General features: G+C 38.4%; 1 protein-coding gene across 1 annotated transcript in view; it reads left to right on the top strand.

Annotated features, from left to right (window-relative positions):
• Col19a1 (collagen type XIX alpha 1 chain) overlaps positions 1 to 27,336 on the top strand; it is a 321,968-nt gene that overhangs the window by 23,513 nt on the left and 271,119 nt on the right. The window contains exons 3-6 of the mRNA XM_029539352.1: positions 2,177 to 2,242; positions 3,719 to 3,818; positions 24,510 to 24,633; positions 26,720 to 26,995. Coding sequence (XP_029395212.1) covers positions 2,177 to 2,242; positions 3,719 to 3,818; positions 24,510 to 24,633; positions 26,720 to 26,995 — 566 coding nt within the window. The remainder of the gene's footprint in view (positions 1 to 2,176; positions 2,243 to 3,718; positions 3,819 to 24,509; positions 24,634 to 26,719; positions 26,996 to 27,336) is intronic.

Here is a 27,336-nt window from a genome sequence, read left to right as displayed (position 1 = left end):
CCTCTCCCTCCCCCTCTGCCTCCCCCTCCCCTCCCCCTCTCACAGCTACCCAGGTTTTTCATTGTTTATTCCATAGTATGTCCTCTTGTTGATGAACTTTTAGGTTGTGACTCTCTAAGTAACAATAGCATGGGCAGTCTTATCGAAAAAGATCATTTGCAGTCCTGTTTGGCTTTTATGTCTCTTGGGTCATTGAGTTTTTCTTACTTAGAGTCATACATCACTACTAAATACTGTCAAACAGTTTTCTCACATGGTCCTGCTACTTTCCACCACCACATGTCACATAGAAGCTTGGGAAATGTCACCCTTTGCCACACTCTCATCAATACTACCAGTGAAAGTTCTTTAATTTGAGTAATTTAACAGAATCTTAGTAGTGCTTCCTCTCCATCTCTTGATTACTAATGAAGTGGAACACTTCTGATTATGTGGGCTGGTAATTTGGATATTCTGTCTTGTGAAGTGCGAAAAGTGTTTTGAAACAAACCTTTTTATGTTTTGCTCATTTGTGGGAGCCCAGGGTTTGTTCTGGATACAGTACTTCACTGCGTATTTTCTCTGCTTGTGTGGTTTTCCCCCTCTCTTTAAGATATATGCATTATAAACACCTTCTATTCGATGGCTTGTCTTCTCACACGTTTGATCTTTTGATTAACACGTCTTTTAATTTTAATGGGGACCTGTTTACTAGTCTTTTGACAGTAATGCTTTGTCTCTTTCAAAACATCCTTTGCTTCTCTGGTTTCACAAAGTTTTCTGCATTACTGAATCTCTTTAGGTTTCACTTCTCACACTTATAATAATGTATTCCAGTTTCTGCATGTGGTGTGAAGATCAAGATTCAGTGATTTCCTCTATCAATGCCTAACACCAGACCCTGCTGGTTGAAAAGACCTTCCATTTCCCATTAAATTGCTGTGGTCTCTCTCTTTTTTTTTCTTCTTCTTCAGTAAATGAAGCTCTATGTGGAAGGGTCTGCATTTGGACTTCCTACTCTGTCTGATTGATGTGTCTTTCTATATGTACACCAATACCATGTTAAAAGAATTCCTGGTAGCTCATGGTCTGTCTCCAAGTTACTGTTCAACTTTGCCTTTAGCTATTTTTTGTTTCTTTGTTCTTCCATTTAAACTAAAGAATAAGCTTGCCAGTTCTCAAGCACACCACACCACACACACACACACACACACACACACACACACACACACACACCCTGACTTATAGGAATTGTTTGACTTGTAAGATATATGCTAGCCCTATTCAAACCTTGAGATCCTTCTAGTTAAGTATGCTATGCTGAGTCCATCTCATCAACACTAATCTTTCAGCCAAGTAGATGAACAGTTTGGTCATAAGCAGTTTATTTCCTGTTTGTACTATAAAATTTAAGATATAAAACTTTTACACGTGGAAAATTGAGCGTGTGACTGAATGATGTTCTTTGATTAGGAGTGTAGCTGTGGCATGATTTGAAAATTGGGTGGAAGTTTTATCTGCACTCTTTTGTTAGTAGGTCTGAATAAGATTTAAATATATCAGTTAAAAGAATAATATATGTGTATAGATTACTGCATTTGTATGATGTGGCTTTATTGGACACGTAAATTAATTGAATAGAGATTAACTTTATCTCTCTGAATATCATTGACAAACTTATGAAGTATTAACTTTCTCAATTTTTATCATATAAGAAGATCTCTACTTTCCATTTATACTTAGTTTTTTTTTTCTGTTCATGTTCCATTGTGTCATAAAAGTTTGCGATCATCTGATTACAAAACCTGGGTAAAGTTATGATAAAATATAGCAGGAACTCGCTTGTTTAACTGGTTGGATTGAAGAGTTTACTGAAGCTGTGAAATTCAGCTGATTCCTATTGTCAAATCTATAGAAACATATGGACGTTTGAGCAATAGTGATAACACTAGTCCACGTAAGTGTGCTTTCACATGGGCCAGGCAATAGTCTAAATATTTTATATAAACAAACATTAAACTTTCATAGACATACAGCGGGGAGGATATCCTCACTTTACAGAAATCTAATGAAATGATTCAATTAGGTTTTATGTTCAATTTTATCCTGTTTATGATTTTATGCTAGCAGTCAACTTTATTTGGGAAAAGTACGATGGGAAATTTAGTTCAAATTGTTTGTTTGTTTGTTTGAATAGAAACAACCTGCCCTACACTGAGAACAGAGAGATATCAAGATGACAGAAACAAACCTGAATTGTCAGGTAAGCATTACAGTTCTTCTCTAGGCAGCACTTTGTACAAAGTTATCACCAGATACACCATAGCCCAAATTTTGGGCATCATTATCAGAAATTTTGTGGGGTCCCTTCATAGTGGCCAGATGCTGTATGGTTGAGGTCCCAGGGAGTGGGGGTTTGGGGAGGGTAAAGTATTTATCTCATTAAAGGAATAATTATTCCACCCATCTTATAGTAGGACTTAACAGTGAATGCACTGCCTTAGGGTGGTTCCTCAGCCAGCTCATTGACCCTGCCAGATGGAAAGTTAGGCCTCCACCAAGCCAGAGATTTTATCCCCCTGACCAGAGGGTGAGCCTTAGTGCTATTTTGCCCGCGTTACTGTTTAAGATCACAGCATACACATAGGGAAGTAAATGCTGAAGGAGAAATACTGACAGCAGAGTTCAGTATTGTCTCATCTCAGGGTAGCAGCAAGTCCCTGTCCCCTGTCACTGTCCCCTCACCGAAGAAGAGAACAAAAGCTGTGTGAAATCACAGGCATCCTGCCTTCTGTTGCAGTTTTGAAAGGAGAGAAGAATATTTATGAGATGTTTTAGCATCCAGATGTGGTCAGGATTTCCATACAATTTTGGTACATTTTAATATTTTTTTATTTTTTCTAATTTTTTGGTTATTAATGTTGTCATTGCTGGCTTTTTTATTATTGTCATTTTTTGTTTGTTTGCTTGTTTTTTGTTTGTTTGTTTGTTTGTTTGTTTGTTTTTGACCGGGTCATCCCAGGCTGGTCTCAAACTCAGAATCCTCCTGCTTCAGCCTCCGAAGTGTATTCTAGGTGTGTGCTACTAAGTCCGGCCAACATTCCTATTCTTCTCTCCCACTTTCCTTTCCATTGCTTCTCTCTGTTTTGTCCAACTCTCTTGGACACACGAGATGATAACGCGTGTGCTGTGTCTGGATTCTAAGCATTTTCTCCTGAAGTATGGTTTTGTAAGATGCTGTCCAGATTTTAAACCAATTACTACTACTTTTTATTCTATTTTTCTGCTTACACGTTAAAGATGGCACAATGAACTACTATAATAACTTGCTTTGGTCAATTCCTAGATCAAATCGGAGTGGTCTTTTATTCCATGTAAACATCTGTGAGGGGCAAGCATGGTGGTGAGCATGAGCAATCTTAGCTCTGAGGAGGCTGGTGTCGGAGGATAGCTTTGCATTCAGAATAGGTGAAGCCAAAAAAAGGAATGATATTTGTGATCTGTTCTTTAGAAAGATGGCTATACCTTTTGCATGCAAAGAGAATTTTATTCTCCTGTACCATAAAAGGAAAATTTAAAAAAGACATGGAACACATTTGCTGATTTCAAACAGGAGTTTTTATTTATTTTTTTATTTTAAATCAATCAACCTGTGGATATGGATAACAAAGAATCCTGTTTAAAGATCAATATGTCTGTGAGTTTATTGCTGGTTTTAACAACATGTCACATCTTACAGGCTTTGACCTGGGAGACAGCTTTGCTCTGAGGCGTGCGTTTTGCGAAGGCGATAAAACCTGTTTCAAGTTGGGAAGCACGCTTCTTCTCAGAGACACCGTGTGAGTAAAGCAATTTGTTTTTCTTTTCATGTTAGCAATGCTACAAAATTATTTTCTAAGGATATTCCAAATTATTGCTCAAAAATTAAAAAACTCCGTAGTGTACCCCAAAGCCGTAACAAATACACAACCTAAGTATTTATTATTGATAAAACTCTGCAATCAAACCCTTTATATGCATAAAGAAATAGTCTTTAGAAAATTAAATATATTTTTTTTGGAGAAACCTTATTAACATTTAACATAGACATAACCGATATTATATTTTAAAAGGTGAACTATGAAACATAAGGCTCAATGTAGATTCAGAGACAACAGACTGGTACTATATTTATTCCCATGTATACTCTGCTCTGTGATGAATTCAAACATCAGTTTAGTCTTGGATGCTCTCTTTGTATACGGAATAGAGCTTAAAGGGAAGAGAAATTGTTTTGCAAGGCTTTTTGTTTGTTTGTTTGCTATTTGTATCTTGGGTCAGACTTGAGCATTCCTGTGTGTAAATGTACCATTGTGGAAAAGCACTATGTTCGCCCTGGTCCTAGCATCCACATAGATGTCTTCATGTGAAAATGAATTGACATGCGTGTGGGTTCTCGCTTTCCTCAGAGGTCTTCTTGCCTACCCTGAGAGTCTTCCTGTTATGTGACACTTTGGATTACTTTAATTTAATGACGTTCTTCTGTTCATTCACTGATGGGAAACAAAGATACTGAGGAAGAGCATAATTTGATGTTGCAGGGAATATAAGGAGTGAATGTCACCTGGGGGGAGGGATTTCCATCCTGTGTCATAAGGTATAGCTGTTCACGGGACCTCATGAGCAGCCACTGAGGACAGCCCAGCAGTTCCGTGCTTGGCTATGCATATGCTGTAAGGAAAAGCAAGGCACACATGCGTGCATGGTGTATGGCGCGTGTGTGTGTGTGTGTGTGTGTGTGTGTGTGTGTGTGTGTGCCTGTGCGCACGCTTATGGAGGGGGAGGTTAACTAGTAGTAGATAACATTTATTAATACATTTAGAAAACACAATACATTATGTTCAAAAATTAAGATGCATTTTTTCTTACTTCTTTTTTTCCTATTGATTTAAATCCCAGCAATCCTAGCAACGTGGGAAAAGAATTGATTGGACTGAATCATTTTACGTTCACTGGACTTTTCGGAAGGCAGATTCTGCTGATCTGAACTGTACTTTCACTACTAGGCAATGCTGCTCTCCCCTTGAGTCCACAGGATTATAAATGTTAGGCTTCATCTGAAATTCGTTTTCCAACCTTGGCTCTAAATCAGTCCTAAGTCTCTAGAAATCAATGAAAGGGCATTTTCTGGCTCTGCAGAGCATAACCCTGTTCCTCCGCGACAGGAAACGGGAGGGTGTCTGGTTAAGCCGACTCCCGACTCATCCCGACTCTTGACTCTTCCCCACGTTCGTTTTGCTCAGGCAGCCAAGTGTGCAAGGATGCTTCTCTCGCATATGCCATTTTGGGTTTTCAATGGGCCTGGAGTAAAGTTGCAGCTATTTATATGTTTGTAAATAAGCTGCCCTGCGGAGTCAGCATGGGAAAAGGCGGATGCTGTTTTATATGGAAAATGAAAATGCTCTCCATGCCTGAACTTGCTTTTATTGTTCTGGCACATTCCACTTGACATTCAGGAGGGAAGAAGCCTTCTGAGTGTGGGAATCAGAAACCTATCTGAGGCTCAGTATCTTCACTGGCTTCTTGTGAGACACCCGAAGTTTGCTCAGGCAAGGGTTTTCAAGATATCTATCCTTATATCTTTATTACTGTACACTCAGAGGTATATTAAGGGTGACTGAAGAGCTTGCTATTTTTTCATAATTTGAAATTCCTGTTTCTTCAGTACTTCTTGAGCTAACAAAAGGTGATTATTAGAGACTGGCTCTTTAAAAGAATCTAGGTGGCATACTATTTAGTTGTCTGAATTATCTTTTCAGAGCAAGTTTTTGTCCCCCTCTTAGGGTTCTTAGATTCATTGATAAAAAGTATTTAAGAATGGATTCAAGTGGATCCTTGAAAACAATTTTATTGGTGTTGCAAAGAGAAACCCTGAGGGTATGTAAGCAGGAAACCTCATCAGATGCTGAGAGAAGGAGAATGGGAGAGAAAAGAAAACCATGATTTCTGAGCTGGTCTGGGGGTTAGATATGCGGCAGACAGGTAGAGGCAGGTCTGGGAGTAAGGAGGCCTGGAGTGTCAGGGAGGGAAAGCTTGCTTCGCTGGGGGGATAAAGATCTCCATATAATGGTGGAAAGAAAAGGGAGAGTTACTTTTTTGTGTAGTTCTGACAAGTGAGTGGATGCACTCTGCATGGATTCTGCTCAGATGCACTCTGTAAGACACCGTGCTATGGGGAAGAGCACAGGGAGGTCAAGAACAGTGTCATCAAAGGAAAACTATTCCACCTATCTCTTTAGCTTGTCTTAAAGGGTAGGGGGCGCTACCTTCCTTGGACCTTGGACAGGCAACTGACCTGGCTCAACTGGAATGTTATGTCATCACCTAGGCCAGAGATTCTCTTCTCTTCTGGATGGAGTTTTTACTTCATGAGCTTTAATTACTACTCACAATGCATGGGTGATGGTTCATAAATTTTGAATTTCTATGTATCATTGATTCTAAAGTCATGGTGCTCAGAGCTGGATTGGAAAATAGATGATAAATTTCAAGACACATATTTTCTGTCTTATTATTGATTCCAATATGGCAATTCACCCTATCTTTCAGGCTATTTATTTATGTATTTATTTAGATAGTGACCGTCTGAAATACCATGTTAAGGTGGATTCTGAGCTGTACTGATTTTTGTAGATTTTTAGCACTATGACCCTTCAGGAGAAAGGACATTGTGGCACACTCAAATGAGTTTCAAATCTGTAACAGCTCTGATTTATGAGAGAAGTCTGGAAGATGTTGGGTTTTGCATTTGAAGTAACACCTATGAATAAGGGTGAAGGGATGCTAGTCATGAAAAATATCCAGCTAATAAGACCTTATGAGCTAGGGTAACATTCTTTATTTGTTAAGTATTTAACACATATGGCTTTGGGCGTGTTAACAAACTTAACCTTTTGCAATGCTAAAAATATTCTACCTAGAATGGAATAAATACATTCTGATTTTTGTTACCAAAATAATCTCTAGTGAGAGGAGTCATCTTCTCTGTCCCCTTAGTTACATTATTGGTTACTTTACGAAAGCAGGGTTATATAGTTCCAACTTTCTCACAGATGTCAGGGACAGTCAATGAGAGGGGAGTGGTGGAGATGAGAGACCAGCAGAAGAGGTGGATTAGTTTACTTTCCTTCAGAATAAAATGTTGTGACCAACAAAGCTTGTGAGAGACAGAGTTTATTTTGACTTATGCTTCCAGATGGAGAGTCCATAGAGGCAGGGGAGGTGGGGCTGGTAGCAGGTGGCTGGAACAAGAATCCCAGAGATGACATCTTCAACTGCAAAAAGGAAATAGAATATATCAGAAGTGGGCAAGGCTGTGGTCTCTCAAAGCAGACCTTCACAGACGTGTTTGCCTTAGGACATTTGAACCACCTCCATAGACAGCATTGCTCTCTGGGAACCAAGTGTTCAGATACTTGAGCCTTTGGTGGGGCTTTTCTTAGCAGAAGTGATGGGGAGGGGTGACAGTAGACACTAAGTTTCAATGAGATGGGAGTAAGTCTTGGCTTTGGATTGTATAGCAGGGTAGTTACAGATAACAATAGTACATTGTCCATTTCATAAAGATAGAAAAAGATCTGGAAAGTGTCTCCTTAAGGAATTGATGACCATTTGAGGTGGTAAATATGTTTAATTTAACTTTAATATCATACAATGCATGTATGTCTCAAAATTATATGATACCCCATTACTATATAATGATTGTTATACATCATTAGAGTACATTTAAAGGTAGGAAATGTGCTTGCAGTCCATTGAGGGGGTAGAAGGGTCAATCAACAATCACAAATGTTAAGAAAATGTCATATAAATAAAAACTGAGCATGTCACAAAGGAAGGGAGAAATAAGTAGAAAGTATTAGACTTTTCCAAGGTCTCCAGACTTTAGCATCTCCTTTGGAAATCACCTGAACCTGAGTAGTGACTGGATAGCTTATGTCAAAATTGACATCTTGTCTTTGCTGAATGATGGATCTCATGAACATGGCTCCTTTTCACATGGACTTTTATACAAGCTCAGGTCTACAATAGCCAGGTCTTATAGGGAGCACAACAAAATGCTGGAAGGCGACTTTTAATCTCTATGTATGATTATTTCCGTTAGTCTGATGTTTAGAAATAAAAATCCATCTTTAGGGAGCTTGATAGAGAGTACTAACTCTGTTCTATCACCTTCATACCCTTGTGTATTTTGTACTTTCTGAAGCCTTCTGTAGCATTAGGGCCTGTGGTTTTAAATTCATATGTGTTGTTTTTAAACATAAAACTCATGCAATGACAAATAGGGGTGAGAGTGCTCTCTAACTACCAAAGATGCTCCGAGATGGTTTTGTTAGATAAAGAATAAGTAACAGGTAGCATTAGTAAGTCCCTGAAACTCATGTGATCAAAGCTGATTTCAGTCAACAGATTCTGAGCTCCTTGTGGCTCAGCACCGAAAGACACTCAGGCTTCCACTGGTAAGGGATCTGAGTCTTGTCTTCTTGGAACCTGCTAGAGAGATACAGAATAGGAGGGAACGCTACATGTTCCTAAAAATTTCACAGCTCTGTCCATTTTCCTACAAATGTCATGATTTCATTTTCCTTTGCACCTGAACAAATATCCAGTGGATCACAGTTTCTCCATCTGTTCAACTACAGATGGACCAGTGGGCTGGCTCCACGTCTTAGTTGTTACAAAGAGTATAGCAATAAAGGTGGAAATATTATACCACGTGCAGCATCCCAGACTGATAAGACAAATACCACATATTTCCTCTCATATGCATATGTAATTTATAAATATATAATAATTAATCCACATATAGCTATGAATTTAGAAGGGGACCACAAGAAAGGGGAAAGTAAAGGAGAAGAAAATAAAACAGAAGGAACTATGACTTGAAAAAGAGCCAGGTGTGGTGGCGCATTTTAATCCCAGCACCCGGGAGGCAGAAGCAGGCGGATTTCTGAGTTCGAGGCCAGCCTGGTCTACAGAGTGAGTTCCAGGATAGCCAGGGCTACACAGAGAAACCCTGTCTCAAAAAACAAACAAACAAACAAAAACAAAAAAAGAAAAAGAAAAAGAAGACAATTGACTGATGAGGAAGACTTGCAGGAGCGAGCCAGGAGGATGGAGGAGGGAAGGGGAGGTTGAGGATCGGCAGGGGCTAAGTGTGTATGAAAACGCCGCAATGAAACTCATAATTTCATATGGAAGAAAGGAAGAAACAGCAACTAGAGATAGTGGAGATGATAGCTTGGCTGTTAAAAACACTTAGTGCTCTTATGAACAATTGGGTTGGGTTCCCTGCACCGGCATCTGGTGGCTCACAACCTCCTGTAACTCCAGTTCCAGGAGTACCCAACACTTCCAGCCTCTTAAGACATTTGCTCTCAGATGCTCATACAGACTCTCGCAAATTAATAATTAAAAATAAATAAATAAATAAACAATAGCAAATAGTAATAGTAAATAATAATAATAAAATACTACTACTACTAACAACAACAATAACGACGACACGAATACAATTTTGCTTTCCCTTTGTACTGACTGAATCTGAAACCTCCTGCCTTTCATGGCGCAGCACAGTTCAGCAGCAAATCATACCCCTCTGTCACTGAGGCTACATTGTAAGTATTTCGGGATTTTCATTCCTTCCCTCATATGGGCCTGTTTTCTAATCCACGATTCCCTTCTTTTTTGCTCTTGGTTGGGTTCTCTCCAAGTACTCAGAAACAGCTAAATTCTGAGGCCTGAAACTATACTCAGCTCTGACACAAGAGTCTAATTCCTGGGCGGGTTTGAAGGATCACTTGGCAGCTCCATTAGGCTACGGAGAGTGACTGCATCCCCTGGGTTTCCTTGGACATTCTTTTGTTTTGAGAGAGAAAGCTTCCTATGTAAGGGCCATGTGACTTCGCTAAACCCCGTCCAGCTGTTTCATGAGAGTGAGTGCTACACATGATTCGAAATGTCATCCCTGCACTTCCTTAATTATCATCTGGCATGCCAGGAACGTGAGGTGAGTCACCGCTCATACATTCTAAAATGAGAAGGAAAGTCTACTGGTCTCACAGCTACAGAATTGTCTTAGCAAGCTATCTTAGTAAAATTATTTAGTATTAGATCTGAAAGAGTTTAAAGGTAACCTTTGTAGAGGTTTTAAGTAATGTATAGAAATATTTAATTACTAATACTTAAGAGAAATTATCTCAGATTTTTAAGGGAAATTCAAGGATTTTTTTTTTATCAACAAGAGGCTACTTAATATAAAAATGACTACTAAAATGTAAAAATGATGAAAAACCCTCCAAGTATGTTTGTTTGTTTCAGAGTTTTATATTTTGTTCCTCCAAATTTACTTTATAGTTAGATAGATATAAATTAATGAATAGAAATTAAACAATTGATATATGTAACAATTTAGCAGAACCTGATAATATAATTTCAATATTTTTCAAGGTTATCCTTAAGTATTCCATCATGGGGCTCATAAAAAAAATCAAGCAACATATGAATACTTCATTGGAATGTTATGTCCACTATCTCTGACATAATTTCTCTATAATGCAATTTTGAAGAACCTTCAAGAAACTTTTGTATGTTAAAAAAAATGTTAGTCAAACACTCAGCCCAATATAAAAGAACATTTTTCATTTGTCAGGTGGAGAGTTCTTTTATTCTTCATTTTTAAGTGCAATGTCACTGAGTTGATTTTGTTCAAAATCCCCTTGGGAACATAAGGAGGTATGAATACAGGCTACGTTGATAAAACACTGCATCTTTGCTAGACTCTCTCTGCTTCTAATACTTCAGAAGTATAGGCATTGAAGAGTATTCTTGCATTAATTGCAAGAAAAAGTGAAGAAGGTCCTTTGAGGTCGCAACTATGAATGCGGTCCTGTGGTTATACAAATCCTGCTTTATGGTTTATAGGTGGGTAAAACATGAAACACATTCAGTTTCTTGTCAGTCACCTAGCAGGGGTTAGGAAAGCTATATATTCTCATTATCAAACTTGTTAACTGGATATTCTTCATTCAGATTTCAGGCACTCTCTATTATTTTGTAAGGCTGATTTGCATGAGTAATTAGCCATAAAATTATACATTGGTGGTTCCTTTGACTGTGAATCCAGAGACGAATAATCCTTTTCCTTCAGAAACTTCTAAAATTTTGTATCTATTTGTGAGTACTAGCAGACAAAACATTTAGAAACTTTAAATATTTTTAAAATGACGACACAACTAAGAGATTTATTTGCATAATATTAATATATTTAACATATTGGTAAGGTAAGAAGTCTTCATTATCTCCTTCAAAGAGTACAGTCTTAAAAGTCAAACAAAATAGCAAATAAAATGAAAGCAAGTGCAAGTGAGATGGTGCGGGTTCATTTGCAAGCGCGCCTCTTCCGAGATTCAAGGGCAGGTCAGCTTTCGAAAGGAAAGAGATTATGCTTCTGTTTCTCACAGAAATGGTGGTTTTTCCTCCAGTTGGTACAATGCAGACGAGAATACTAGCATGTAAGGCACAACACTCCCTGTACAACAGTCAGCGTATTCTCTTAGCGGAAGGAACGGGAAGCAATTGAAAACCAGCTTTGCATCTCTGAATAGACAGTTAATGCTTTAAGTGTTCACAGGAAAACAGAAGCCCTGTGTAGGAAGGATATGACTTTGGGGTGGGAGAAATGGAAAAGAAAGGGAAGAGAGAGACAGGAAGGGAAAGGACAGGAGTGGGAGAAAATGATCGGCTGGTGCCACAGATTCTGCTGACTTGACATTGAATCCTGGGAAGAGGGAATCTCAACTGAGGAAAAGCTGCAGTCAGAAGGCTGGTGGACATGTCTGTGGGGCATTCCACCCCCCCCCCCCACACACACACACAGAGTTTAGAGGGGTGTGGCAGGGATCCAGTACCTCTGATTCTACTGGGCACTGAGGCAGCATTATGTATCCACACAGCATCACAGAGTTCTTAGTAAATATAGTCTCACTGACTCCTGGTTCTCCATGGGGCTCCAAAGTTAGAGATAAATATAAGCAGTTCTCTCTATTGCTCTCATGTTGGCTTGCTCCTTTTGATACACACACACACACACACACACACACACACCATATAAAACAGTCTTTGCTCAGGCAATATTAGGTCATTATTAAGTTCAGCTTTGATGCCAGTGGGGGAAAAATATGAAATTGCAACAAAGTATTGCATTCGACTCTCAAATGGTCATGCATAGTCTCTGTGGGTTGTAAGACAAAGAAAGGCACGTCCATGCTTTCAAGTTATTTCTGTCTCCGAAGACAGAGAAGCCAACGATTAGCCATTATGGAATGCAGTGGCGTATATATGTGGCACACACGCTGAGAGACCAGATGATGCTCCCTGGAAACAGTTTCACAGAGGATTCAAAGGCTGAGGTGTGAGGTGTGAGTGTGCCAAGCGGGCTGGGGGACAACAGTGTGTTCAACAGCGCATGCAAAGGCTGTCAAAGGGAGGATCGCTGTGATTTTAAAGGTCAAGGCAGTTGACTGATTCCTGTGTAGTTAGTGAACACAGGTATAAGGATATCTAAATAGGCAAGACAAGGCAGAATTAATTTGGAGGCCATCTGTGCTGATCTGAAGAATTTGTTTGAACTTTATTCATCTAAAAAGCTAAAGGCGCGGGAGCAGTAGCAACCAACCTTGGGGGGCCGGGGGAGGGGGGAGGAACTGTGTGAACACCACTGAGAAATCACAACTTTCAGTTAGGTGTGAGACTTCCTAAATGGATTCCGAAGCAGGAGCCAGGCACCCAGATCCCAGAAGGACATTTCAGATTCCCAGGGACGTCTTGTGAGGACTCAGCTTTATTCAGGCCGCTTTGAACTTCCTTGTGTGGGGGACACCTGGCACCGCTCACTTGCAATGGGTCTCTGTTTCTGAGAAGCAACTTGCTTAACTCCGTTTTGGTTTTGCTCTGAGGCTGAGTGGCATTTGTAGGCGGGCCTGTGTGCAACAGGAAGCCATTTGCAACACCCCAATGAACAAATGCTTACCAGAACAGGCGAGGAATTATTAGAGCATCACCCAAACTTTATTTTCCCATTAACAAGCTATGTGTCTGAATCCTCTTAGCAAACACGGAAAAGGCTAAGATTTCAGACTCTCTGTGGCTCTGAAACCAAACGTTATCCCCAGGCCCGAGAGAAGGCATTTAGACTGACGCTCCGGCCCGGCTCGCCAAATTGCTTGTAAGTAGACAGGTGATGTTGAATGTCAGCTGGGAACGAAACGACTTACTATAAACTCCAGGCATCTCTCACTTCGCTCTCAGGAAATGTAACTTGTATCATATTTCTCTTCCTGGAAGCTGTTCAGCAAGACGGAGGCCTCAGTGATACTGGTAAATACGGAAGTTCTTTATAAACCCTGCCTCACACTTTATTCAGAATGGAAGAGTTAATTTGGAAGCCTGTTCCTGATATTTAAAAATAGAATCTTTTTCCATGTGGCCATCCATTTGAAAAGAAAAATAAACAAATGTCAGTCTTGTTAAATATGATCTGGAAAGCTTGCATTAGGTCTACTGAAATAGCACTTTTTAAAAGGCAGCTTTACTTTAGGCTCTGGGCTCTGAATCTGGCTGGAGAGTTAGCCTCGGGAGCACTTTCTGTCTAAATCAACGATTACGGCTTTTGTATATGTCACTGTTTGGACGTAAAGTACACTTGATTTGGAGGAATACAATGTACAAAATGAAGTTTTTCTAGAAAAATTTGGTCCCCCCCCTTTTTTTTAAATGAGCACCAAAAATCTGAAAACATGCAAATCTTTCTTCTTTTTCCTGTTTTCCCCCTTGCCATCTTCTTATTACACAGCGAGGACAGAGGAGAGAAGGAAATAGCAATCAGGTGTTTCTTTTGCTTACCAGCCTCTTACTCTGCAGTTTGATTTTATCCTTGGCTTTGTGTGAGGCAGAGATGCTGTCTGCCCCACTGTGGGCTGTGATTACTTCAGGGATACAGAAAACCACACCAGCTTGACCTTTCTATACAATAAAATTATTTAATATACCAGGAGATATAAATTTATGACTTTGCACCAGGCTCTTTTTTTTTTTTCCTCATCAGGAATACATCAAGGAGAATAAATCAATTTGTCTTAAGTTTTCCTCCCATAAAACAACTGTGTCAATAAGTATTTTTGCATATTTTAGAAAAGTGATTGCTTTTCAATGTCGTTCTTCCTGAATTTGACAAATGTTCCGTGCTCAGCCCCCTGGAAAGGGGGGAGGAAGAATGAAGTCTGTCCCCTTGAGACGCTCCACTGGTTTCTCATTGGCCAGAGATGCCTTCCAACTTGTTCAGCTGAAATCTTCCATCCTTGTGAAACAAGATTCTTTACTAAGTTAACTTTGTGGGTTGGTAGCAACGTCAGACCCTGGTCTGGGAATTCAGTGGATGAACGGGACAGAACAGACACTGATCTGTGTGTGCAACAATGACGCAGGATCTCTGCAAAGAGTTCTCCTCTCGATCATTATTCAAAATAGTCATATTTATGATCATTACTTTTACATCTTAAAGAGCTGCTCCTCACTGCCCCGTCCTCTGGCAATCACACAGATCCAGCATGTGCATGGCACACTTTCATAGGAGAGAGAAAATGACCTTCCCAATGCATAGCAGAACTGCCTCAAAGTGGCTTCTTTGTTGTTCCTAGGAGTTTCACAGCTCCTAGGTGGGAAGGATTTCTATCTTTAAAAAAAAAAAAAAAAGCCACTAAGCCTTTGGATGTTACCCCCAGACCTGCAGCTAACTGAGCCCTGCTCTTTGGACTCTGTTCAACAAGTTTCCTTTTCAGGAACTCCCTATCCTGTGAAACCCCAAACAAGTCCCTGTTGAGATAACCCAAGCTCCAGACATTGCGTCCACATAAGGAAGGGCAGGGGGAAAGGAATGATGTTTATTTTTTTTAAAGAAAAGAATTATTCATCTTTTTAGTTAGGTATCATTCTATTAGTTTTCTCCCTAATGTGTTAAAATCCCAACCTAGTGGTTTTCTTTTATAAGACACACAGGCACTTCTCATCAAAACTCTTCAGCACTTTTTGTCTCACTGTGATATATATACTGATATGCATGTGTGTGTGTGTGTGTGTGTGTGTGTGTGTGTGTGTGTGCTAACTGCCCTTAAGATTTTACTCCTGCTTGAAAACTGAGTTAATATTAAAGAAGTACTTGTCCAAAATAAAAAACTAATCTCTAAGGTATACAAGGGAAATATTTCTGATTTTACCGTTTTAGAATGACTGTATGTTCTGTGATACTTCCTGGTCTCTGCTCAGATAACAGCAGGGGAAGGAACTGTAATTATCAACTACTCAGGGAGATACCAGGCACCTGGATGTACAAATGTCACAGTGAATATTTTCCTTGGAGACCAAATACGATTTGTTGCTGTTGTTGCTAATATTGTGTTATTGTAAACACTGAAATGAATCTTAAATTTTATAAAACTAATATTTTATATTAAATTACACACTCTCCACAGCTCAGGAAAAATAAAACTGGAGATTTCTTTTCTTCATCGGAATCAGAAAAGATTACTTCTAAGTAAAGTCAATAGTGATGAGGAGAATCTTATTTGTAGCTAAGAGGAAGCAAGCAACTTGATATCCTGGAAAAAACTGACCTTGGAATAAAAAGTCACAAGTTCAAGTCCCCTCATGATCTCTGCTTGGCAGAGAGACGAAAGGGTAGTCATTTAAGGTCTGTGGCTTTGGTTTTTCACTTAGGAACTGAGGAAGGTAACATAAATTACTGACAGGCTTTCCTTAAGCTGTAAGAGTACAGTTTATGTTTCATATGTTTTCATAGTTCATGTTTCATAGTTATGACTGTAAGAATTTTTTTGGAGAAATACTACTGAATAATTTTTTTGTTAAAACCTTCTTGGAGCACCTGTTAATGTTTTCTCTACAGTGGTCATAAATCACTGTGGAGGTCTTACATTTCTCATTGGAAGTGACCATCGGATGGGTTGGCCTTTTTTTGTTTGTTTGTTGTTTCTTGGATTTTTGATGAAACTTCAGTATCACCTGGTCCTTAGTTGCTCCTGCCATTTTCCTGTTGGATAGACTGTGGTGCAGTTTCCCAAGGTTTAAGCAAATGAACATAGATTTAATGATCATTCAGTCATGGGACAGGATCACAGGCATTGTGGGTTTCTGCAAATAACTGTTCCAGTGGTTGTTTAACAGGAACAAGTTGGCCACAGCCATGTTTTCATGGAAATCATTTTATGGTAGTTGTGAATAAGCAATAAATGTGTAAGACATCTAAAATCATAGAAGACTGGAAAAAAAATAGGACAAGGTGGTGTGTTAGGCAGTGGCTGGGAAACTTTAAGCTTCTTAGAAGACATGGCATTTGAACTGAGACATGAAGGAGGAGGACAGTTTGTGTAAATGCAAAGTCTGGAAGCAAATTCTGAAAAGATAGCCCCATGAGAAGGTACAGAAGACCATAGGCAAAGGCTTCAATGACCACAGTGTATTCAAAGAGTCATAATCCAGGTTATTGTGACTAGCCATGGCTGCCTCACAGAATCTGGTGTAGAGGACAATGTGTCAGCTTCTGAACCAGCATCATAAATGTGCCCTTTATGCTGTAAACTTGAAGACGTGCTAAAAGTTTTATGTAACAGAGGTATCTTGTCTAATTTTTAAAGTTTATTCTAGCTACCATGTGCAAGCTAGACTGAAAAAGAGAGGGGAGTGAATAATCATGATAGTGTAACAAGAATCCATTGGAAAGATGTCGACCACCTGGACTCAGGCAAGGATCGTGCAGATGGAGAAGAGAGCATTGAAATGCAGTCTGTTTTAGTGGTGGAAGAAGTAAGACTTGCCAGTGGATTGGGTTGGTAATGAAGGAAAGACAAGAATTAAGCTGACTTCTAGGGATCTGACTGGAACAGCTGGGTGAATGGCTGTGTCTCTATTGAGTTGTGGAATGTTGATGGAGGGAAGTGTTTGGCTTGAAAAGCAAGAAGTTGAACAAAAGGATGAATTTGGTCTTCAAGTAGAGATGCCCAGTAGTAATACAGGCATGTAAGTCCAGACAAGTTAGGCAAAGGTTATAACCCCCCTTCAGCATCTCTCTTTCACTCTCTCCCTCCTATATTCTCTCCTTCCCTCCCTCCCTCCCTCCCTCCCTCCCTCCCTCCCTCCCCCTCCCCACTTTCCACTTCCTTTTCTTCCTTTCCCTCTTGCTCCCTCCCTCCATCCCTTTCCTTCTCTTTCTTCCCCCTCCTCTCCCTTTCTTTCCCTCCCTCCCTCCATGCCCCTCTCTTGCCCTCCCCTCCATCCTTCCTGGTGACATTTTGAGTGCTCAGATTTCAGAATATTGGTGTGTCATTTTGGTCTGGCTAACTCAGGGGTATTTTGGACTCCAAATTTGTTCTTCCTTCTGTGTTCTCTACTAAAATTTCCTTCGTTCATAATAATCCCTGTAGACCTTGGCTCTGTGCTTTGTGAAGTGAGAACTGATTATTAGATAACCTGGTAATAACATGTGACTGGTTTTCAAGGATTAATGTTGAGTAAGGTCTAGTGTTAACAGATCTTGTGTTTTATAAACACAAGCATTACCCAGGGAGGAAGAGAAGCCCAGCAGAGGATATTAGGTGCTTGGGCTTTCTGTGAAAGCAGTACATAATAAGAAAGGATGCTGGCATCTTCCAGCACTTTTTGACCTTGTATCACACCTTTAAATGACTTTGGATGTACAATTCTATTTCACAGTAATTAAAGGTACACAGTGATCAAAACCATCCTCTATGTCTGGCCAAGAGCTTTCCTATAATACACAAACTATCTAAACTATTATCTTATTTGTATTTCCTAATGGCTTCAAATCAATTTTACTTAGCAAGAAATCTCATTAATCAGGAAGGGAAAAAATTCACTGAGGAACCTACTTAATGTAAAATTTGGATAAGTCTAGTCTAGTCTAATGTTCTGAACAATGAATTCTTTCATGGGTACATAAAATGCTATTTTTTTAAAGGCAGTTTCATGTCTTAGTCTTCTGTTATTGTTGTTTAATTTTAAATATATGATGAAAATATTCACTCAGGTACATTTTTATTGATTTTTTCCCATCTTTTCTGATGCTTCACTGTTTTAAATTCATATGTAAAGTGTGAATTAAAAACTTAATTTTTGCCCACCATAATAGAAAAATGTATTTATTAGTTTACGTATCAGCATTCAAATAACTTGCCTCTCAACTTACATATCAGTACACATATCAATTACATATCAGTACACACGGCATTTTGGATATCAGGAAGAGGCGAAAGCATAATCTATATCACCTTTCTATTGGCTAGGCCTCTGAAGAGAACTTATGGGTCATTTTTAAGGCTTAGTATTATTTTTTTCCAAATGGAAAGGATTGTGACTTTTTTAAAATTTGATTTGTTTTGTTTTCTTTTTTTTCCTTTTTATTTTATTTTTTTTCAAGACAGGGTTTCTCTGTGTACCCCTGGCTTTCCTGGAACTCACTTTGTAGACCAGGCTGGCCTCAAACTCACAGATCCACAACACTCAGTCAAGCTGTGGTTTTTTAAATAACTATTAATAGGATTCATGGTCTTTGAAAAACTGACTAAATACAGAAAATGCAAAGATAAAAGCAAATCTTTCTCAATTTTGACACCCTGAAGGAAACACTGTAATATTCAGATTTCTAGAAAACATATCTTTTGCTGGTGTCAACCCCCTGCTGATACAAGTTCTCATATTTGATGCCATTTTCTGTCCTCACTGGCAACTTCAAGGAGGTGGGTACCAGATCCTCTAACTCCTCCCCTACAGCTTCAATCCATTGCTTTCTTCTGTATGGTTGAATTGAGGCTGCTGTGTGGAGAACATCAGAGAAGAGATGAAAACTAAAAGATTTTTGCAACACTGAAGTAAACAACAAGTTCAAAGTCATTTAGGATGTGTGAATTGTGAGACTTCAGAGATGCTCTGGATTCTGCCTCAGCAGCCAACACAAAGGGAACATCATGGTAGCTGTTTCCTTCCACACCGCTGGATCATTCAGAATAACTTTAAGCTCACTCTCTATGACCGATAGTCACCTAAATTACTGATTTTATATCTTTCGTTGTTAAACTGGCAAGTGTGTGCTCACACCTGTCCATAAATATTTAGGTAACGCAAATGAATGTGAAGAACATTCTCATAGGAAATACACGATGGATTAAATACAAAATTCCATTGAGCCCTCAAGTGTAGGCGAATATTAATGCATGGGAGTAAAATTCATATTGAGAATATTGAACTAGAAGCAATGAATATAAAATAGGGGTGAAGGCATCAAATATTCCATAGCTAATTTATAGCATAGTCTATATATATTCATTTGCATAGAGCTTAACAATAATTTTCTTAATGGGAATATCACTGAATAAGCAACGGATAGGATTTCTTATAGGAAATTACACTCCATTCAAAAACATTCAGGCTGGATATCTTGGACATAGCAAGCTGTCATTATATCTCTCTGGTAGCACACAAGTAATCTAATATGGCCTCTTTTATAATAGGAACTTTGGCAAGGCCCAGAGAAATTATCCTGTATCACATCAAGTGTTTGCGTGTGTGTCTCATAAGCAAGAAGCCAAGGCAGCAGAGGCAAATATAGTTTTTAACATCTTACTTTTAATTATACAATATTTTTTCTTTAAAGCTTACTTTCTGTGAAGGCAAACAAAACAAAACAAGAAGAACAAATATTTGTTTTTGCTTGAAATCAGCTCTTGAAAGATGATTATAAATTTCTAAAAGGGAAAAATGATAATTATAAAGATCTTCAAACACTAAGAATGCACACCAGCGACATTGCTTCACTGTGTGTTTCAAGAGTGTAATTATTACATATTAATCATGCTAATTAGTTATTTTTGACACAACAGAAACTTTAAGATATAAAAACATTTTAAACTTTAAAGTTGGATTATAAGTTAGTGAAAAGAATTATGTTGAATTTTTATGTATGAAGTATTAAAGTTTTATGCTAAAATTAAGCTTATCTTTACCTGTCTTGTTTCTTGATCACTTATTTCTTTAACACAAAGTCATCAGGTGGCCTGTCAAAATGCTGATAGACCTTGAAGTAAATATAACAAATTCCATGTCAAATAATAAATTGTGGTGACTATAATAAATTCCACGTATTTACCCAATATCCTCTGAACATACCCCTTGAGCAGATCTGAGTGGATATAACTGAGCCCCAGGCACCATCTGTTTCTGCTTCCCAAGTACTTGGATCACAAATTCAAGACATCATGCCTGCCTTTAATGTGGGTGTTGAGATTGAATTCATGTCCCCTTGCATGAGTGCCAATCACATCACTTACTGGGCTATCTGTACTGCCCTTCTTTACTTTTATATCTTTTATTTCTTTATGTTTAAAATACATAAATATAAATACACATATGTACATATATCGATAATGATAAATCAGTGATGATAGGTGTATAAAGTATAAAGATGCATTCTGTATGAAAGCTTAACACCATGTAAGAAAGGAGAAATGATTATATAGGAGCAAAGTTTATATGTAATATTATATATATATAATTGAAAGTCAATTATCATGAATCTAAACTGAAGTGCTGTAAATCTATAATGTTAGGTATAGAGGAGGAGGAGGAGTCAGTAAGAGAACAACAGAAATATTTTAAAAAGGAGGAAAACGGCACCAGAGTACAAGCATTAAACACAAACAGTAATGGAAGAATGAAAAGCCACAAAATAAGTGGGAAACAAACAGCCAATGATAAGTATAAATTCAATCTTATTTTATATGATTTTATATAAATATTTTATATATGATGCTTTTTATCTATTTTATTCAAATGGATAAAAAGTATCATATATCTATATAGTATCTAAAATAGGTATACTTACTATTTCAAATTTTAGTAAAAAAATTCATTAAAAGCAAAAGAAGTATGCCATTCAATCTACATTGAAATGCTTTAATAGCTATACAAATATAATTTATCATCTTGTAATCTTAGTCCATCAAAAGGAGATAGCAATGATCAATATATATGCACCCAACAACACAACCCTAAAACCCACAAACACTGACAAGGTTGAAGACAGAAATAAATAATTTAATAAAAATGATGGAAAACTTCAATATCAAATGTAAAGATTAAAAGACCATTAGGGCGGGAGTGAATGGGTTGGTGAGCAGGGGTAGGGGGTAGGGGGGAAGGAATAGGGGGAGGGTGTTTTTAGGAGAGGAAACCAGGAAAGGGGATAACATTTTAAATGTAAATAAAGAAAATATCCAATAAAAAGGAAAAAAAAAAAAGACCATTAGGTAGAAAATTCTCAAGGAAAACATGCTGCCTCTGGGATAACATGGTCTAATAGGTTCTGAAGGACATTTCTTCCTGAAGTAGCAGGACATAGTGCTTCTCAAATATGCATGGAATATTATCCAGAACAGGCCATAAAATATGCTTTAAAAATTCAAGTCTTTCATATATGCATTAAGTATGTTTCCAACCATAATTGACTCATTAGAAAGCAGCAAAACATGCTTCAATGTATTCGATGTAAACAAGCCTAGAGATGCAGTTGGCAGTGATCTGGGGTCTGCGACATTGAGACAAGGTATTATAAGACATCTCTCACTATACCCCCATGGCTATTCTTTATCAGCTAAGAATTCAGCCAATGTTGGTATAATTCCAAGTTTACTAAGTCCTGGTGACTGCGCTGGCTTTATTCTGCTTGTCTCTCATTAGTCTGGACAGTATTTATGAAAAGTGTGATTAATTGTCAACATTTAAAATTTGAAACTTTTAAAGTAAAACTGTAGACTTTTGGCTTCTCTGGAAAATGTGAATGATCTGGCAACACTGAGTCTATGATCTCATATGGTACCAGCTGGCTGGCACTAAACAGCAGCTGTCCCTGTAGATGGACTGGGCTCTGTTGCCTGCAGTCCTCATATGTGTCCTCTATACAAGGACCTGTGCCACTTACTATTGTTAACTCACCACTCTGCTTTTCATATAGAAGTATAAGAGGCATGCGAGGAAGTGAATACATTTTTATATGCACAGCTATATCAAAATGGGGGTAGGCAAGATCAAGGCCATGCTTTTATCTGCAAAGCTGACAAGCTCAGTTCATTTATTGATTTGCTCACATTTATTATCTACTCTTTGCTGTCACTACTGTAGTTATAAAGGACAAATAGGTGAGGGGGTTTAGCATAAGCACCCAGAGTTTACATTCCAACCATCCTGTACCTGAAGTGCTATATATTTTGGATTATATGAACAGCAGCAACAACAAAAGATACCAGTAGTCTTAAGACCTTCACAAGGAGTGAGGAGGGTGGGTGCAAAGAGGGCAGTGGGCTACCTGATTGGAATAATGTTAGAATTCAGGAGTGCGTGGTAAGGACTGAAGGGATGGCAAAGATGCAGATATTTGGAGTGTTCATTTAAATAGTTTGCTGGGTTAATGAGAGGCCACCAGTTATACAGTCAGGTCAGAGGGAGTCTGATTTATACAGAGAAGGCATATATTTGTAAAGCAAGATTACAAGACCATTTGAAGAGGACACATTAAAGATTTAAAAGGAGATTTGCTCTTGAATAGAAAGTCACAATACATTCTAGAAGAGAAAAGCAATTGGAACGTGTGCCTGATTGAGCAACAGCAAAGAGCTGGACCTTCAGCATTGTAGGTGGGGAGCATTAGGGAGAAATGGATCTACCTCAACAGATTCCTGAACCATGCAGGATTGAGAGAAATCTGACTATGCAGAATCCAATGGGGGAAGAATGTGTAGGTGTCCACATATGGGTTTGTGTGTGGGTGTGCAAACACTCCTGTGTGTATGAGTGTGTGTGTGTGTGTGTGTGTGTACGTATGTGTCAGATGAGCATGAGAGTATAAACCCCCAAGTGACCAACTTACCACCTTCCTTATCCAACTACATAGGAGGTGGGGTCTTTGAAGCTAAAGAATTTGAACCATAAGCATTACAGACTAAGCTTAACAAGAGAGTAAACACAAGAATGAGCCAGGACATCAAAAACTGAGGCAAAAGTAAAATTCTATAGAGAATGTGAGACTCCCCTCTCCACCAAACCATTTACACACTTGCAGAATGCTTATAGTCAGGTGACTATCATTTACCATGTGTAAAACAAAAGTATTCTCTTTGTGAAAAAGAGAATATATCCAGAGAAATAATAACTATATGTTAACATTTGAAAAGTCCTTGGAGAGACCACAGCTAATCAAGCTGAGCAGTAAAGCATCCATTGGCTCACCATCCCATTGGCTCACCATGCCAACAAAGACAGCATTTCTCATCACAGTCATTCTTCAATGGGAATGGCTAGCACAATGTACCAGAAATTCAATAGCTCCATAGCTTCCTGTATGGATCAGAGGGGAAATTATTAGAGAAAACTAACCCAGACAAAGTAGGGCTATTCAAAGATGCTGGAGTTAGCCATGTACCTAGAATATGACGATGTGTGTGTGTGTGTGTGTGTGTGTGTGTGTGTGTGTGTGTGTGTGTGTGTTATAAAATGCTAGTATTATTAAGTGCATGGTGCTTTACTTTTATAATACAACTACAAGTATTTTTTTGTCCTTAAGTAATATACTTTCTTACTTGAGAAAAAAAAAAGAAATGAAAAGCAGCTTTATTTTAAGATTGCGGAGTTTCATTCAACAATGCAGAATTCTCACATCCAATGAAAAGAAATAAACACTTTACCCATTATCTTAAGAAATTCAAATTCAGGATATGTGATCATTGTGATTTTTTGTTTGTTTGTTTCCTTGTGTTTTTACCAAGACCAGTATCTTGACATTGAGATTAACATAGAATGAAATTGGGGCCAATCTTTGTCTTCTACTATCTACTTCTAGCGGAGTGACAATACAGCTAAATCATATTTAATTTATTGTCATCATAGCTTTCTGGAAATCAATATTAGGAATTCATTTGAAAGACTTAAATATGGTAAAATTTCTTCAGAAAATATTCCTTGATTTATAATCTTTTAAAAAAAGTTCTTCCCATTTTTTCTACCAAAACCATGAAGGAAGCCCACTTTTATTCTTCCTTAATCACTGCTGTTCACCCCAAATCAGTGAATTCCGAGACTCTACCATGTACTGTAGCCTACCCACTTGTTTATATTTCCCAAGGTTTAAGAACACCATATCAGATGATTACAAAAGGAGGAAAACGAGAATGAAAATGACACAGAAAATGCAGATACAGTTGCTTCCATACTTCTAACAACAAAAGACGAATAATAAATTAGAAACCTGTTGGGAGTAGCTATGATTGAGAGTTTACATCTCACAGAGCCTTATACTTGAATTTCTTCTCTGACCACCATCAGTCTTCCTACAACCCTTATTTGTTTTCTTCCCATAGTAAGATATTTCCCAGAGGTCTTCCAGAGGAATACGCTATCGCCGTCATGTTTCGGGTACGAAGAAGCACTAAAAAGGAACGGTGGTTTTTATGGAAGATTTTAAACCAGCAGAATATGCCCCAGGTAAGCTAGCAACTGATGTGACTGGGTGAGATGGTTCCCTGTTCTGTGTACCCAAATCTGGAGAAAGGCGTAGTACCCAAATATTGTGCTATTCAGGGGAATTGTCAATAGAAAACTGTAAATATTATTAAGTAGGAGAGCTTTGATGATGCATATGATGTGAGAATCTGGTGAATGAGAGGTTGATGTTTTGATTTGTCTTAAAGATTTATTTACTTTTATTTTATGTGCATAAATGTTTGCCTGTATGTATGTATACATACACATACACTATGTGCTTGTCTAATGGTCAGAGAGGTCAAAACATAGTGCTGGATCCCCAGGAACTGCAGGTACATTTTTTTTTTTTTTTTTTTTTTTGGCCACCAAGTGGGTGCTGAGAATTGAAGTCTGCTTCTCTGCAAGAAGCAGCCATTGCTTTTACCACTGAGTCACACGCTAAACTTCACCCCTTTTTAAACTTAGAGATTGATATTTTATTTGAAGACCATGGTGCTGCTTTCCTTTTACAGATGCTTTATTGACTGGCTTCAGCTCATTAATTAAACTCATATCCTCTCATAAATATTATTCTTAAAGAGATTTATTTCTTTACTTAAAATTGCTTTGTCAATTAAAAGCTGATATTTCAATATTGGATTCATCAATAAAAACAAATTTGGAGCACACGCTTCATGCTCAAAAGTGACAAGAAGGAGAAATTTAGGGCTGTGGCAATGGGTCAGTATGGAAACTATATGTCATGCAAAAATGTGGACTGGAGTTCAGATTCTCAGCACAAACATAAATGCCAAAAGGAGGTGGGGGCCCACCTGTTAGTCTAGCACTCACGAAGTGGGAGATGGGATTGCCAGAGCTAGTTAGTTAGCAAGACTAGTCAAATCAATGAGCTCTTGGTTAAAAGGCAAGACCTGGAGTGCACATACATATGTACATACATACATACACACAGGCAAACATTTGTGCACATAAAATAAAAGTAAATAAATCTTTAAGATAAAAGGGAAAGCAAGTCTCCTATTCACCAGATTCTCACGTCATGTATATCATCAAGGCTATCCTACTTGGGGAAGACATCCAATGGTAATTGGCTCCCGTATTCTTGTGCACAAATGTGCATTATATCTGTGTACACACACACACACACACACACACACACACACACACACACACGTGTCCTTCACATATAGGAACATACATACCCAAGTATACCACACACATAAACACATGCCAAAAGAAAATAGAGATTTAAAAAGCAGAATTCCTGCTCTTATGGAGCAGAAAGTCTAGTGGGAGAACATTTCTGAGAACATAGACAGTGCAGTTATGCTACTGAGGGCTGCATGATGGGAGCTGCCTGAGCATAGAAAAGAGAGGCAGAAGCCCTTACAGAAATGACCGTGGGGATGAAGCAGTGGTGCAAGCACTCCACAGTCCTCAAACACATTCATGTTCTCTTCTATACATAACCATTGAGCACCTTCACCTTTGGTTGATCTCCTCACTATTAATATAGATCACCAGCTTAGGATGGGGTGATCATTTGAACTGAAAAAAGCATGTCATCTATGAAATATCTTCTCCTTGTCATGAAAATTATTAGAGGTCTCTGATCCAGGTCAGTTTTCATGCGAAACGAAATGCGCATATTGTTTTTCGTCTGAAATTAGCAACCTTGATTATTTATATATATATATATATATATATATATATATATAAAATCATGTTTAGGCATGTGATAATATTATCCAGTAGTATAATTTAAAACCATGACTTTTACACTTCCTAAAAATATATGCTTACCTTATGAATGCATAATACGTATGTAAAAGAATAACACATTTATACACACATACACTCCCTTATATGTTCTTTTTGTAAATGAGCAGACCACTAGAAACGCTTCATGTCAGCCTTCTTGAATCAAGGCACTACATTTTTTGTATCCACCAATGTAGCACGCATAGGTACCATCCCATGATTAGCTACTGTGCATATGGAGCATTTATTTGTGCACTTTACTAATTTTGAACTTCAATTTTCAAGCCATACGAAGATGTTCTCCTTATCTGTCCTATTTTTTCAGATATCTGTAGTGATCGATGGTACGAAGAAGGTGGTAGAATTTATGTTCCGAGGTGCTGAGGGAGATCTGTTGAACTATGTTTTTAAGAATCGAGAACTCCGTCCTCTCTTTGATCGTCAATGGCATAAACTTGGCATTGGCGTGCAATCCCGAGTCCTTTCTCTCTATATGGATTGCAATTTAATTGCAAGTCGACACACGGAAGAAAAGAATTCTGTGGATTTTCAAGGAAGGACAGTCATTGCTGCACGAGCTTCAGATGGCAAACCCGTGGATGTAAGTTGTATCACTAACGCTAACAGGGAGCTTTCAATATCCTTAAGATAAAGCAAAATATCTTACAATAGTGGCTCCTGGGTCTGAGAATGTGGTTCCATATGTAGAGTGCTCACATTGTCTGCATGACACATGGGGTGTGATCTCCAACACCAGATAAACCAGGAGAGGCGTGGTGATTTGTGGTGATATGTGCCTCGAACCCTAGAACCAGAAAGGTACAGACAAAAGCATCAGCAGTTCAGGTCAGGACCAATCTTAGCCATGTTGTGAGTTTAGGGTTAGTGGGCAACGAGAGAGAGAGAGAGAGAGAGAGAGAGAGAGAGAGAGAGAGAGAGAGA

This window comes from Mus pahari, chromosome 5 (assembly GCF_900095145.1).
Source record: "Mus pahari chromosome 5, PAHARI_EIJ_v1.1, whole genome shotgun sequence".
In the NCBI taxonomy this organism is placed as follows: domain Eukaryota; kingdom Metazoa; phylum Chordata; class Mammalia; order Rodentia; family Muridae; genus Mus; species Mus pahari.
Note: the sequence above shows the minus strand (reverse complement) of the source record. Positions and strands in the feature narration are given on the sequence as shown.